This window comes from Sardina pilchardus, chromosome 4 (genome assembly GCF_963854185.1).
Source record: "Sardina pilchardus chromosome 4, fSarPil1.1, whole genome shotgun sequence".
Taxonomy (NCBI): domain Eukaryota; kingdom Metazoa; phylum Chordata; class Actinopteri; order Clupeiformes; family Clupeidae; genus Sardina; species Sardina pilchardus.
In genome coordinates, this window is record NC_084997.1 from 25,294,647 (window position 1) to 25,309,927 (window position 15,281).

The 15,281-nt window shown below is 43.8% G+C and overlaps 2 protein-coding genes across 2 annotated transcripts in view; both read right to left on the reverse strand.

The window, feature by feature from the left end:
* Positions 1-10,608, reverse strand: part of zgc:113337 (uncharacterized protein LOC503741 homolog) — a 23,534-nt gene extending 12,926 nt beyond the window's left edge. The window contains 6 exon segments of the mRNA XM_062534785.1: positions 1-179; positions 5,623-5,934; positions 7,925-8,251; positions 9,102-9,177; positions 9,419-9,494; positions 10,462-10,608. The exon segment at positions 1-179 is cut by the window's left edge and continues 106 nt beyond it. Of these exon segments, the coding sequence (XP_062390769.1) occupies positions 1-179; positions 5,623-5,934; positions 7,925-8,251; positions 9,102-9,171 (888 nt within the window). The 5' untranslated portion in view covers positions 9,172-9,177; positions 9,419-9,494; positions 10,462-10,608.
* Positions 10,609-11,591: 983 nt separating this feature from the next.
* On the reverse strand, positions 11,592-14,586 carry LOC134077850 (uncharacterized). The gene is made up of 4 exons (XM_062533485.1): positions 14,414-14,586; positions 12,840-13,169; positions 12,252-12,383; positions 11,592-12,113 (listed from the first exon to the last, which is right to left on the reverse strand). The coding sequence occupies exons 1-4, from the start codon at positions 14,472-14,474 to the stop codon at positions 12,034-12,036; spliced, it is 603 nt and encodes a 200-aa protein (XP_062389469.1). The 5' UTR covers positions 14,475-14,586; the 3' UTR covers positions 11,592-12,033.
* Between the last annotated feature and the right edge of the window lie 695 nt (positions 14,587-15,281).

Below are 15,281 nucleotides of genomic sequence, written 5' to 3' on the forward strand. Positions count from 1 at the left end.
GATGACCAGCGTGGTGCCGTCCTCCTGCGGCTGGGCCGTGGTCACCGGCGCCCCCATGGTCCGGTTGTTGCCCTCCACGTTCCAGACGATCTCCGAGGCGGGCCGCGACACGGCCGTGCAGTTGGCCTCGATCACCCCCGGAGACGTGGTCTTGTAGCTCACCTGGGGCTTGGGCAGGACTGTGGGACGAGAAACAGGAAACGATCACAAACACGGACATTGTGGGAGACTGAGCGTTGGCATCCTAGAAACACCACATACAGACCGCAGTGGACACAAGGGCCGAGTTTTGAGTCCAACCCGGGGTCATCTCCTGGACTGTGGGACGAGAAACAGAAAACGATCACAAACACGGAGATTGGGGGAGACTGACCGTTGGCACCAGGGTCTTCTTCATGCCTGAAGAAGACCTCAACCTGGTGGGTCGAAACGTTGCATGTTGTTTGAAAATAAACCTTTTCGGTTTGTTGTCTCCAGTGTGCGGCCATCAACTTTCTTTATCACTGTTACATTTGATGTGTCCTGCACTTGGCCCCAGTGAGGTGGGATGTGCATGCACCTACTTGACCTAAACATCCCAGAAACACCACATGCCGCAGACCGCAGTGGACACAAGGACAGAGGTTTGAGTCCAACCGGGGGTCATCTCCTGAAACCACTCCCAATCTTTCACTGCCTCTCATGCCTAATCCATCTCTCTCTCCAAGTTATTGTGCTTTCAGATGAAGGCTAGAAATGCCATAAAATAGAGATTGTTGTTCAGCTAGATCTTTGGTCAGTCGTGTGCATCGGTAACCTGGCTCCGCCTGTCTACGTACGTACTTCTGCTCAATTTTTTTTCCCTACAGTATTCCGTCTGGAATAGCTTGATCCGCCCTCGTTTACTTCCGCTTCCTGGAAGCCAAACCAACCAGCGAACAGAGGGCGTTCCTGAGGGCAATAGCGTTTAAGTTGCAAGCCAATCGTTATCGTTGTGTCGCCCCTGGTTAACATATGTCATTAACCAAACGTTAGTGATGGGTTTAAAGTAACTCCAATGATTTCAAACTTCAGACAAGCATCCACCAACCAGGAAATAAATGTTTGCCAATGGTTCAAGGCCAGACTCTCTGCGAAGTCAGAGCTATCTAGGCTAGTGCATCAAGGCTTCTCATTGTAAATGAGCTGAAATACACACAAGCATACTGTAGCTATGCTGACTCCACATAATACGATGTTTGTAAAATTGTTGCAGAAATTGTGTCATAAATCATTTATAGTAAAACATTATATCTGTGTAATAAAAATAAACAATAATCATTGCATAAAAGCTATATCATTTATATTCAATCTTCATTTTTATTTTATTGAGTGACTGAAACCTTGACAGTACAGTATAATATGAGGTGGTGAGACCCTCACTTTTGCATATAAAAATGATTCATAGGACACAGCAATTTCTGCACATTAGCCTTAACGCAAAACAGAGCGCTGTCAGAGGCGTCTTCCAAAGGGTGTGGTGTTGATAGCAGCGTGAGGTACAAATCCAGAATCCCAGTGCATATCCATACCAAGGACTCTCTCTCTCTAACTCACATGCTTTCTCTCTCTCTCTCTCTCTCTCTCTCTCTCTCTCACTCACACACACACACACACACACACACTTCATGCCTCTGCCTCTCATACACATCATACACATTCACCACATTCACACACACACACACACACACACACACACACACACACACACACACACACACACACACACACACACACACACACACTCAGACAGACACAGATCAAACATATTTGTGTAGTCTGGTTCATATTATGTGTTCTCCTTATGAATCTGGAGAGAAGAGTTGAGTGAGGATAGAGTAGCGGTATGTTTCTCTGCATTGCCAACATTTCCTGGAGAACACACAGCACAGGCCACTGGCGCTAGAGAGCTAGACTGATAACAGCAATGTGCCTGCACTACACTTTCCAATTGGTCTCTTCTTCTTGAGTTTTAACTGTTAGCGAGGGTTACTTACAGACACACACACACATAAACACACACACACACACACACACACACACGCACACACACATACTGTACATGCGCACACAAACATGCGCGCACACTCACACATACACACACACACACACACACACACACACACACAGAAAGAGAGAGAGAAAAAGAAAACAGTCTTTGGACTGACAGAGAGCTGAATATGCTCACACTGAGACAATGGACAATAAACGCTTTCGCTGACGCACGAACCATGCAAATCACACGTCACATGCAAAAACACACACACACAAACATACTGTACATTGATCCTCATACAGTAACACATGTTCTCTCATATACACACATACTGTACACACAATTCAACAATACTGACACACTACCGGTAAGTAAGCATTTGAAATGCACACCTGGAATGAGTGGTGTCTCAAAGTCATGAAAATGGACCGAATGATGTGTGTTACAGTAAGTCTCCCTTACGACTTCCTTGTATACTTAGCCAAGAAGCCTGAGTGATTGAAACCTTGACATAACTGTATAATGTGAGGTAGGGGTGTACAATTAATCAATTTTAATTCGTAATTATGTGTAAAGGACGATGTAAAAAATGCAAAATCATAAAATCGATTTTCCCCTTTAACTAGGATAAATACGGTACTTATGAAGTGTTGATTTTTTTGTGGCAAAAGTTCAATTTTTTTTTTTAATATTAATAATTTCAAATTAATTATTAATAATTAATATTGTTTAATAAGAGCAAGACTTGCACTTAAATCCCAATGGGGAAATTATTTGCAAAATGTTCAATAAAACAGAGCGATGTCCAAGAGGCCTGATTGACATTTCCATTTACTGAAAGTGAAAGTGAATGTGTCCCAGAGTAGGTAAAGAGGGTGTCTAATTGTGGAACGAGAGGAACTGGAAGGTAGGCAAGGAAACCGTAAAGTAAAAAGGAGGATAATGTGATTTAAAAAGTGCCCTTGCGTGGCTAACAAAAGCCCTCCTGTCACTCCGTGCCACTGCAGCAGAACAGAGAGAGAGAGAGAGACAGCAACAGAGCAATGGAAGCACGAGAAAAAGACGAGAGTGTGTTCGTCCACACCGTGTGTGTGTGTGTGGGGGGGGGGGGGGGGGGGGGGGGGGTGGGGGGGGGGGGGGGGGGGGGGGGGGGGGGGGTGGTGTGGAGTGCGTGACTGAGAGCCTAATGTTCTGTCCTGAGTTTGAGAGCAGGACAAGCTGGATCTGAGAAGAGCAGATGGAGAAAGATGAGCTCGCAACGCAGAGAGGTGGCGACAGTGATCAATGAACACGGCAATGTGATTAAGATGGTGAAGGAGAGAGAGAGAGAGAGAGAGAGAGAGAGAGAGAGAGGGAGGGAGGGAGAGAGAGAGAGAGGGAGGGAGGGAGAGAGAAATACCAGGATGAGGGAAAGAAAGAGATGGATGTGAGGGAAAGAGAGAAAGACCTACAAAGAAAGAGATGCCAGAGTGAGAGAGAAAAAGAGATGTATGTGAGGAAGAGAGAGAGAGATGGATGACAGAGAAAGAGAGAGATGCCAGGGTGAGAGAAAGAGGGATGTGAGGGAGAGAGAGAGAGAGAGGGATGCCAGGGTGAGAGAGAGGGATGTGAGCGAGAGAAAGCAGGCAGTGTGTGCTGGCACAAACAGTGACCCAGTCATGGCTTTGAGCTCCGGCCTGAATAAATCATACTCTCTACCCTGCACTCCCTCACAATCCAGCTCTTTCAGCAGCTCTCCCCTACCCTCTCTCTATCTCTCTCTCCCTCTCTCTCTCTCTCTGCCTCTCTCTCTCCATCTCGCTCTCTCTTCTCTCGCTCTCTCCATCTCTCACATTTGCACATGCTCTCTCTTTCTTTTGGCCCACTGTCATTTTCTGACAGTCCCTTTACTCCTCCCTACCTCCCTCTCTCTCTCTTCCTCTCTATCTTCCTCTCTCTCTCTCTATCTCTATCTCTCTCTCTCTCTCTCTCTCTCTCTCTCTCTCTCTCTCTCTTTCTGTCTTTCTCTCCAGCATCTCTCTCTCTCTGCGTCCCTTTAACACTCCTGAGTCGTTTGACAGATTTGTGAGCACATGTCCAGGCCAAACAAAGAGGACCTTTAAAGGGACAGGGCCTGGTGTGAGCAGCAGGACATCTCCATAAGAACTACAGCACAGTCGCTCAAGCTCACATCACATCACATCACATCACACTGGCGGTGTGTGTGTGTGTGTGTGTGTGTGTGTGTGTGTGTGCTCGCTTGGTGTAAATGTCTCTCTCTGTCTTACCATGGTGTGTGAGTGTGTGTGTGTGTGTGTGTGTGTGTGTGTGAATACAAACCTGTGAATAAAAACGGACAGAGATAGAGACATGTACGACTGTTGTTTTAAAAAAGTGACATACCAAACCATGTGCATGACTGTCCTCACCTCCTCACCATACTCTGTCTGACTCTTATATATTCATTCCTCATATACAGAGGCCTACATGAGGAATGAAGACGTACAGTAACACAAACAGACTTCCGCTAAGACCCAGATGAGTTCCCTCAGCGTACGGAGCCCCTCAGCCCGGCCAGTGACTCCCTGCTAACGTGCCCCCCCACACACACACACTCCCTCCCCCCTCCCCCACTGAACACCAGCTATTGTGAGAGACAACAATTCCCCATGCAACAGCTGGCCCACATTCACAGCGGTCACACAGCAAGCCCTGCACTGACCAGCGGAGCAATGTCTCGACTCATGAGCAAACACACACGCAGACACACACACATACTGTACACACACACACACACACACACACACACACACACACATTTCATGCCTCTGCCTCTCATCCACGCCATCCTCAATCCATCTCTCTCTCTCTCTCTCTCTCTCTCCCTCTCCCTCTCATGTACATCCATCCAAATGCCACACATAAACTAAATATGATCACATTGCATTTTCTCACGACAATAAACTCCTTCATGAACTTGATATTTCATAAATAGTTGCTCTGTTGTTGCACCCCGCTTCAGCTGTTGTTTTGAGTGGCACTGGTGTATTATTACGAAGGGAGATTAATAAACCACAGTGTGTTGAGAAAAGAGGGGCATTCAGAGTTGAGTTGATCTTGTAAATGTGATTCATTTGGATATTCAATTAATCTGCTAACAAAGGGGACAGTGTTGAGATTGGATGGTAGAAGATCAAAGAGACACAGAGACAGAGAGAAGACCCATTGCATTTTTCATGAGAAAAAATATCCACCATCCAACCACATAGGCCTGGGGGAAAATCATCCAAAAACCACCGCGTCAATCGTGAGAGAAACAAGAACCGAGAGGTTATCGCACATCTTTGCCCTTGAAGCCAAATTCCAGCATGTGCCAACTAAGCTGGATCCAGACGACCGTAAGAAAGGAGTGAGATATGGTGACTCTCTGGCTCATACAAGAATTGCTAGAAGTACATCAGACTAGAAGGTTTTAAGTCGTGTGTGTGTGTGTGTGTGTGTGTGTGTGTGTGTGTGTGTGTGTGTGTGTGTGTGTGTGTGTGCGTGCGTGCGTGCGTGCGTGCGTGCGTGCCTGCCTGCGTGCATGCGTGCCTGCGTGCGTGCGTGTGTGTGTGTGATAACACACATACCGTAGACGGTCAGGCAGACGGTGGTGCTCTTGGTTCCGTCCGGGTACGTGTGGAACTCGCAGGCGTAGCAGCCCTCGTCCTCCACCCTCACGGGCCTCAGCGCCAGCTCCGAGTCCGACAGCGAGTCCGCCACCGTGGCCCGGTCCTGGTACTCCTCCTTGGTCTCGGGCTCGGCGTCGCGGGCGAAGGACGCCACGTCGCGCCACTCCGACGGCGCCAACCTCCGGCGCCACAGCACCTGCTGCACCTTCTCCGGCAGGCCGAAGTGGCAGGCCAGGGTGGCCAGCTTGCCGCTCACCGCCGTCTTGTTGCCTCCGTGGGTCACGACCCCTGAGGAGAGAGGGAGGAGGGGAGGAGGGGAGGAGGAGACGGAGACGTCAACACAGACGGAAAATGTGCTGACGGAGGCCCAAGAGGGACAAAGAGAACACGAGAGCGCCGGGAAGGGGAGCGATAAAACATAAGAGATGAAAAAAGGAGGAAAAAAAACAAAGCTGAAAAATCAGGAAAGTAAAGGTTTATGACGGGGGAAAAACACTTCCACTACACATTTTTTTTTCATATTTGCTCTAACAATTGCATGGATCATGCCAGAGACCCTGCAAATCTGTGCAAAAATAATATTGTGGACATTAGATAAAATCATCTACATACCAAAAAGAACACGCAAAAATATACAAAGAGCTCTTTTACGAAACATTACAGTATATACACCATTTTAATGCATCATTTTCTTTTTCTACATTTAGTTTTTCAAGTAATTTCAGTGGAACTGTAATTGGGTTATTCTAATTTGTCATTACTCAATCAAAACACTTTTATTGATATTACCTGAATCCATAATAAAGTGGCGTGACATAGTGATTTTGAAATGAACGGCAACACAAGTGAGCTAGGAAGAGAGATGGAAAGAAAGGTGGAAGTTGCAACAAACGCGAGGGTGAACTTTCCAACATGTGACACCAGAGATATTAGATTGTAGGAAAATGCTCAAATTGGGAGCAGCTGCACCGAAAACAAACAGTTTAAAAATGAACTAAGGGCGTCCTCCTGACAGAGATATTTTAGCAGGAAGCCATGGGGACGGACTGACACCACACAGGTAGGAAACACGGACGCATGAACGCACGGAGAGAGACATATAAGACATATGAGGAGACAAACAGGTGGATATTTCAACAGGTTATACTGTATATAAATTGAATATTTCGGATGGTTTCCATACAGCAGTAACTCTCGCAGTGTCACAATAAGCCACACTATTCACCATTATACGAGCAGCCTGGGAATGAAACCCATGGCCTGGATGACTGGAGAACCTCAACATCAAGTCTCCCATTCACAGAGCGCGGTCCAGTTGACAGTCATGAGTTATGGGAGCGAGTTATGGGGATGTGGTAAGTGGGACCCGGAGAATAAGACATGAGAAACAAAGTGGTGAAAAATGGAGTGACTTTGGGAGCTTCTGGCCTGGTGCCTGTGGTTCCAGATGGTTCTCGTTTAGGAGACAACAGCTCCTGACCGAAAGAAGCCCCACAGAGGGGACATCAATTAGCCTGGCCGGGTTAAGCACTCCAGTTTCTCCCAGACTCCCTCTCTGTGGATGTGACTGGGGACACCAAATCACGGTCTGAACCTTGAGGTCCCCTCAAACTCAGTTGAGATTACCATGGCAATAACTAAATCATCAGTGGAGCAAAACTGACCTGATTCATGATCTTCATCAGTAGGGTCAAACTAAACTGTCCCCATGGCCATCTAAAAGTATATATATTTTTTTCTTTTTTTAAGATGTCATAAGATTCAACAATGTTATGTTTTATTTTTTGGATCATATTGATTACATTGTAGGATAAGAAAAAATATGCAATTCTCCGAAACATAGTTACCGGTAGAATGGAAAAAGTACCTAGATACACTACAAATACCAAATAAACTAAAACACTACAACTGTTCTGATTAAATTAGTGCACTGGCCAAGCAACTCAGTACAAACTTTGCATAATTCTGAGAGTCTTTTTGAAGGATCAAGAGTAGAGCAAAACCTTTGTTTTTCATTTAGTAACTGGCTGTACACTTTCACACATCTCTCTAAGTTAGCAGATCCACACCTCTCTGCCTTCTTTGCCTCACACAAGCTCTGTCTAATACCAACCGTTACCAGCCATGCCAAGTCATTGACCACTTTTTGAAAAAAGTTGTTCACGTCGTCCCTAATGAAAAGTACAGTTAAGTGAGTGTCTGTGGAGAGCCTGTTTCACCAGCAACGCTCAACACAACTTGACCCCACCCCTTCACACACACACACACACACATTTCTCCCTGAGAGTAAAGAGCAAGGCAGCTCACCTGTGACTGTGAGGGGTGTAGCAGCCCTCGTCACGGTAGCTGACGCGCTTGATGCTGACGTGGCTGGAGTCGCCGGGCGAGGGGACCATCTCCACGTGTTGCTTTCCGCTCACGCTGTCCGCGTTGCCGGGCCTGTAGCTGATCAGCGTCTCGTTCTGGGGGTCCACCCAGCGCACCTGCGACAGCGACTCCCCAGGGCCCTTCTTCACCAGCATGCAGGTCAAGGTGAACGGCTTCCCCACCACTGCCTCCACCTTTGCCGTCGCCGACACCCTGCTGCCTGAACCATCACAGCAACACAACACAGCTCAGTCAAGCACAGTTCAGTCCGGCAAATACAACAACAAACAGAATCACAGCTCAATTAGGTGCTGTGTCCACCAAACGCGTTTTTTGCGCCGACGGCGACAATTTTCAATGTAAAGTCTATGTAGCTCAGCGTTCACAGCGCTGAGCGCCCTCGGCGGAAAAAAACTCTCGGCGCCGACCGTTTTTTGTCGCAGCGCTCAGAGCGCTCAAAGTTGAAATCTGTTCAACTTTTAGAACAGCGCCAGGCTCGTCAAAGGCACTTCTCGTTATAAACCGTCTCTGGTTTTGGTAACTTAGCAACAATAAACACTTATCGAAGCGCCGAGAGAAGAAGGTTGAGGGCGCTCTGGCTGTTAAAAACGCGTTTGGTGGACACAGCACCTTAAACAGAATCACTACTCAATTAAACAGAATCACAACTCAGTCAAACAGAACCGCAATAAGCCAACAATCATCTAACATTCTCAAAAGGTTGTCATATGCACTCTGTATTGTATTTGATCAGTTTGACAAATTCACAACTTAATGGTTTCTGCATGCCATAATCTACTGTACATCCATGGGAGTTATGACTAAATGTGTGCACAAAACCTCTGTCCTCATATAGCTGCTGACAGATGTATAGCTCCTCCCTACAGACACCAACACCCTTCAATGACAGTTACCCTGTGGTCCATAAGGTTCAGCAGCTCAATCTGCTTTATCGTAGCTGATTGACACACCATAGCTATTCATTTACATATCATATATCATATCATATACATCATGTATTATTCTTTCCATTACACATTTCACATTTGACATGTAAGCCTTCAGCACACCTTCAAGTCTGGACACCAGGACTGCAAAGACAAACAGCTGCAAGCATCTTGCTAGGGTCACCTTCAGCATCTTCACCTACAACAACAACAAACAAACTATTACATTGCAATGATTTGAAATATACACAGCAGGACAGGGAAGGTGTGTTCAAGTTCCCTATTGGTGGGGGATTTACCACGGCAGCCATTCAACAGCCAAGACTTAACATTAACACATTACAGTAACACAACGTTACAAACATTAGTCAGGGTATGTAATGTGTCTGTGTCTAAGGGACATCATCGTTCTATACAGCCAGATAAAACTCAGAACTCACAACCCAAGATGGCTCTCCTGTAGAGACACACAGTGATAAATATCAGACCAGCGTCATGTTACAGCTGTGCTCTTTCCTGCGGAAGACCAGAACGCTATTAGAACATTGAGATGTCTTTCACACAGTATTGGATGCAGCCAGGAGGAATGTCAACATCATCATCATGTGGTACATCTTTAACTGATATGTGATGTATGCCAGTTATGTGGATATTATATCATCTTTAACTGCTGGCTAATTCCAACATTCATATATCATAAATCAGTGACAAGTCACTAGGCCTGGCTGAAGTCCCTGTTTTACGTACGTTTTGACAGGTTTTGAGAGGATATTCTGACAGGATTTTTTTTTTTTTTTTTTTTTTGGTTAAGACTACGACTTTGCATCGAAATTACTTTCACAAATAGAGGCCTTCCTTATGAACTCAAATAAAATAGGGCCTTCCCACCCACTAACAAAAAGCAGTGTTATCAATTATTATTACTTTAAAAAAAAAAAAAACGTCCGCCTCTCAACTATTTATGTTTCATTCATATTATAGGGTGTAAACTCAGCCCTGAAACGATACTGTCGCGCGTGGTCTGCCATTTATCGTAGCAAATTGAAAGATACGCAGGAGGTAATCAGTTTAACACTAATTTTGAGATTACAGAAAACGCCTGAGGGAATGGGTTGAAGGGCCACGGCAAGCTCACAATACATTTTGTGATATGTCAACGTTAATCCATTGTATTAAGTATTATTTTTGTGTAGGGCTTAAATTATCTATCTACCACAAACTATTAAATAATCTAGACAAAGAGAAACATGTAAATGCACGGTAGCACAGAACGGACATAGCCTACACAGATGTTAGTGACCGCAAAAGTTTTGCATCCAAAATAGGCGAAGTGATTTTGATTAGAAATGTGCTCCACCTTCTATAGCAACTGTTCTACAAGCAGTTGAAACTTTAGTTTCACTTTAGTCAATTCAATTTAGCTGTATTCACAGGAGACTACGCGTAGACAGTTGGATACCTTGTAAAACACCATTCGACTTACCTCCCGCTTGTGCACCTACTCTCTCCAAACAGCAAAGGCGGAATGCGGGCTGTTGCTCGCTTCAGGCAGAGAAGTGAATCGGGCCGTCCCATACTACAACAGATGGATTGAGCGCCAGGGGGAACAACTGACACATATGTCAATAGCGCCTCCTACTGGACACTATGATTCCAGTGGCATAATGACGCATGAGATGCACAGGGTAGCCTACAGTATAACATTGGACACAAACCCTAGACATAATATGACTAAGGGTCTAGACAAGTTTTACAGAAGCAGCAGGCAGTGTGTAGATTTTTTATGTCAATATCAATAGGCTATCAATATAACAATTTGTTTACACTTAATACTGATGAAAGGTTACTGACATTTGAAATCAACAGTCAATTATGTCACAATTTGATACTCCTTCCATGCTGGCATAAATGTGTAGGTAGGTAACAGCTCAGGTGGGTCGGGCCACTATTATAATACTTGCTTTCCCATTTACAGAGCCAGGACTGTGTAGGCTACCAACTTCTTGGTTGAATGGACTACTTCCTTCAGCTACAGGAGTGTAAGGAGCAATTGGTGTCACCAGACCGTTCACTTCATGAAATGAAACCAACGTCATCCCTTCTGGTCACTGATTGGTCTGCCAAACTTGGTGATAAAAGGAAGAGAATGGCCTCAGAGAAACAACAATGAGCTGAGATGCTGTCATGCAAAGACAGGCTAGTAATTGGACAAAAAAAAAGAGTATTGGACTCTTTAAATCACCTTAATTTACAGATGACATATTTATTTACTGTATAAGTACAGTGCACAGTATAGCCTATAACCAAGCCAGATCATAGCCTTAAGGTTAATTTACATAGTCCCTGGGCAGAAACTTTCAAAGGTGTGCTGGCTCAGGTGCAGTTCATGCATTAAACTTGGCTTGATCCACAGATTCTATACAGTTGGCCTATTACAGTACATTTTTTTAAATTAGGAAAAAGTGTACAAAAAAGCCCCCTGAAAATGCAAAATGCACAGCAGATGGACACACGTCACAACACATATTAAATATAACTCATTTACACATTACTAAAATGATGATACGTGTTCAACTGATAAACTAAAACTTTGTCTAACAGGACTACCGTTCCACTGACTGAATAGTTTTACTGAGAGAATAATTGCACTATCTGAGCAGTGCCCTGTAGTTTGTTTTGTGCTCATTGTGTGATTGATTCACTGATTCAAGCTAGAGTATAGCTGCCTGGCTACTCAAGTAGCTCTACTCATTTTCTTTCTCATTTTTATTTTTGTACCACTCAACGACCTTGAGAAGCAGAGATCTATGTGAAAGAAGCCAGAATTCTCCTTTAGTGGGGTAAGATTATAGATATGACAATATGATAGGGCTGATGACATTGTCAGGGTCCAACCTTTCCTGGTTAGAGCCAGGAACATCTCCAGCTGCATCCCTGATCAGAATTAGGATTAGGAATGGACTGAAGCAACAGCACCAGTATTGTAGAAGCAGCCTTCCTGCAGTGACAGACCTACTCTCAAATCTTCAGTCCAGCGGCAACCCTGGAAGGCTCTCTAGATGGGGTCGTGGCGTAGCTGACTTCTTTTGTTCTTCATAATAGAGGCTGTGTTAGTGTAAATTGCTTCATCTGCATCTATTATTGACAAAATAAAAGGTGTAAAATAAAAGACACAAGATCTGATTAAACAAACTGGACCAGTGTATAATTGTAGTTATAGTAAAGATTAACAAAAAAAGCAATATTAGATGAAACAGATTAAACTTGACACACTAGTCTTTCTGCATCTGTAGATAATTCCTGCTGAGATGCCCAGAAGGAGGACCACAGCTGCTACTGAGCACGTTATGATGATGACGACTGTCCAGACGGAGTTCCCCTCCTCCTTAGCATCTGGGCCCTGAGCTACACGACAGGAATGAATTTACTGACAACATTTTCCCAACACTTTACAGTGAGGGTTCATGAATTATCATGACTTCAGGCATTAAGTTAGTTTGTGATTTATGTATTGCGTCATTCCTTCATATCTCATCAGGAGTTGACATGAGTTCATAGTCTGTCATTTGTGACTTCATACATGAACAACACAACAAGTAAAACATTTGATGGATGGATGGATGGGTGGATGGATGGATGGATCATTATGAAATATCATTTATTAAGCATGATTATTAAGCATGATTATTTATTTTTCAGATTTGTGCAGTTCTCTAAACACATTTCATATAATTTACAACCTTAGTTGATGGGCTACAGACATGATTAACTAAATTTCTCTATTACAATAGACACAATACACCCGTATATAAGAGAATACAGCATGCAGAGTCAAATTGATGAAGTCAAAGGCAACTCAACTGATATTGTGTGGCTGAACTTGCAGGTTCACTGTATTCTTTTGAACCATTCCATTCAAAAGGACGATGTCACAGATGTAATCTCCCGCATCCTGAGATTGAGCATTTTCTAATACCAGGGACCCGTCCCCTGTGATCTGGAATCTGCTGTTGAATGTCTTATTCCCTCCTGAGTTGGTCTGCATGGCCAGCAATCGGGTGTTGTTGTGATGAGGACTGAAACGCCACTGAATTTCGCTGATGTTCAGTTCAGTGGTTGTATTCACTGGGAAAAGAACACGTGTCCCTTCGAACACTGTGATGGCCTTGATGGAGGAGATAAATGATGCTGCTATGTACAGCACATTTTGAGATTAGATGAGTTGAGATTGTGTCCAAGAACATCTATTCTTGCATTTAAAAAAAAAAACCTCATCATCATCATCACCCCCCACCCCCAACACAACACAACACACACACACACACACACACACACACACACACACGCGCGCGTATGTGTCAACCACCAACACCTATAGCACTGCTGCGTGTAAGGTGAGCACAGGCCATAAGAAACTACAACCAATTCAGGTCAATTAACTAAAATAATTTAGATCAACCATACAATTACAGGCTACTGTATTAACGTCTTTATTGTCCCTCCCGAAAAATGTTATGCCTCAGTATCCTTGATGTACTGTAGTCTGCTACCAAAATGAATTGTTTGCGTTTTCTGCTTCCTTTTTTGCATTTTCTGTCCTCCATTTATGTTCTTTTCCTTTCTGGCTACCAGATTTGTTTACAGGCATTTTTTTTCCACTAGTTCAGCCTACCAAGAACATAATCTCTTGATCTCACATCTTGACTCTTGCAGGTAGGTTAACGTAGCTTACTGCTTCCCATCGAGGAGGAGGGGGAACTTTTGATACATTTTTAAAAATAAATCGTTATCAGCCAATAGGGAAAATTCAAGAAGCAACACATAACAATTCTTTACGCAACACCCACTCACATTTTTTCAGATTAGATATACTTTCAAGGAAATCTATTATTGCATTATAAAACTAATTTTAGTATGAGTTGCATTGTTAGCACTGCCGTTGTATTTGTCTCCTGATGTTATGCCACTGACAAGTCCGTTTATCTAGTGCATTTCATACACAGAGGTCATTCAATGTGCTTTAGTAAGCAGGAACCATTTCCTTTTGAGATTTGGGTGCCACACACATACAATACCACACAGTTGAAGGAGGTCATTGGACACTGGTCATTGGCAGGAAAAACTGTCAATACATATAAGCTACTTAAAAAGTCCACACACGTCTTGAAATTTTCCTCTTTTTGTATTTCATTTTGTCTTGGTGAAATAAAACACAGAACAAAGGAAGCACTCAAGTTTGTAGACGTTTGCGTTTTAAGTATGTATACACATACCACGCTCGCCATCTTAAAGCAAGACGGCCATGACTCTGACACATTGATCTCTCATTTAACAAGATTATTGTTTGCTTCTTCGCCCCAAAACACAACCCACAACACAAGTTCATGTTCACAAAACAGGAAGTTGAAAAGTCAGAATCTAACAGACAGACTCACCTGAAATCCAGACAAACAGCAAACACAACATCTGATGCCACCACATCCTGAAAAACCACATGTCTGCTCTGTTTTGTGAACGTGGATGGTCAGACAGAGCTATACAACAAATCCATTAGGGGTTGTACTGAATGGTAATAAATCATAGAGAGTTGATTTTCTCTCACGCTGTAACCCGGGAAGACTGTGCTGCTGTGATGGTCAAACCACAACACTGGGGGGCCACAGAAAGAAGGTGTCAACGTCTGACATTTGCAGTTTGCAGCAGACACGCAAAACACCTCCCACTGTAAAGCTCAAGAGATAAAATCTGGATCACAATCAATCAATCAATGGGACTTTTTTTCCAGTTGAGCGCAATCTTTGTAAGATCAAAATAAAATGGTCTGTACAACACGAGTGCAGTGGCTAAGAATATGGTAATTTGATTTGGGAGCTATGCCTACTGTGAAAATGCATCCATTATCTTTGGCCTGATCACAAACTTGTAAAAGGCGTTCATTGTTTACCTTATCATAGTTACAGTATGCAGCAGAGAAGTAGCAACTCACTTCTGAGAAAATAGTCATGCAACTTCAAGACCAGCGACCCAACAAATCTAGCAAGATTTGTGAAACATTACCTTGTCATGTCTTTAGAGCTATTGTTCATCCGTTTGTCTGTTGTTCATCCTTCACCTCCACAACAAAATAAGCTTCAATGTGTACAGGGGGGACAAGTCAAGTCAAGTCAAGTCAAATTTTATTTCTATAGCACATTTAAGTTCAAGTCATGAGAAGTTTGCTATTTACCACAGTAATTAATATGGTTCTACAGGGAGCTCTACAGCCGACAAAAATACCTAACCTAAAGTTAAAGCATATTTTAA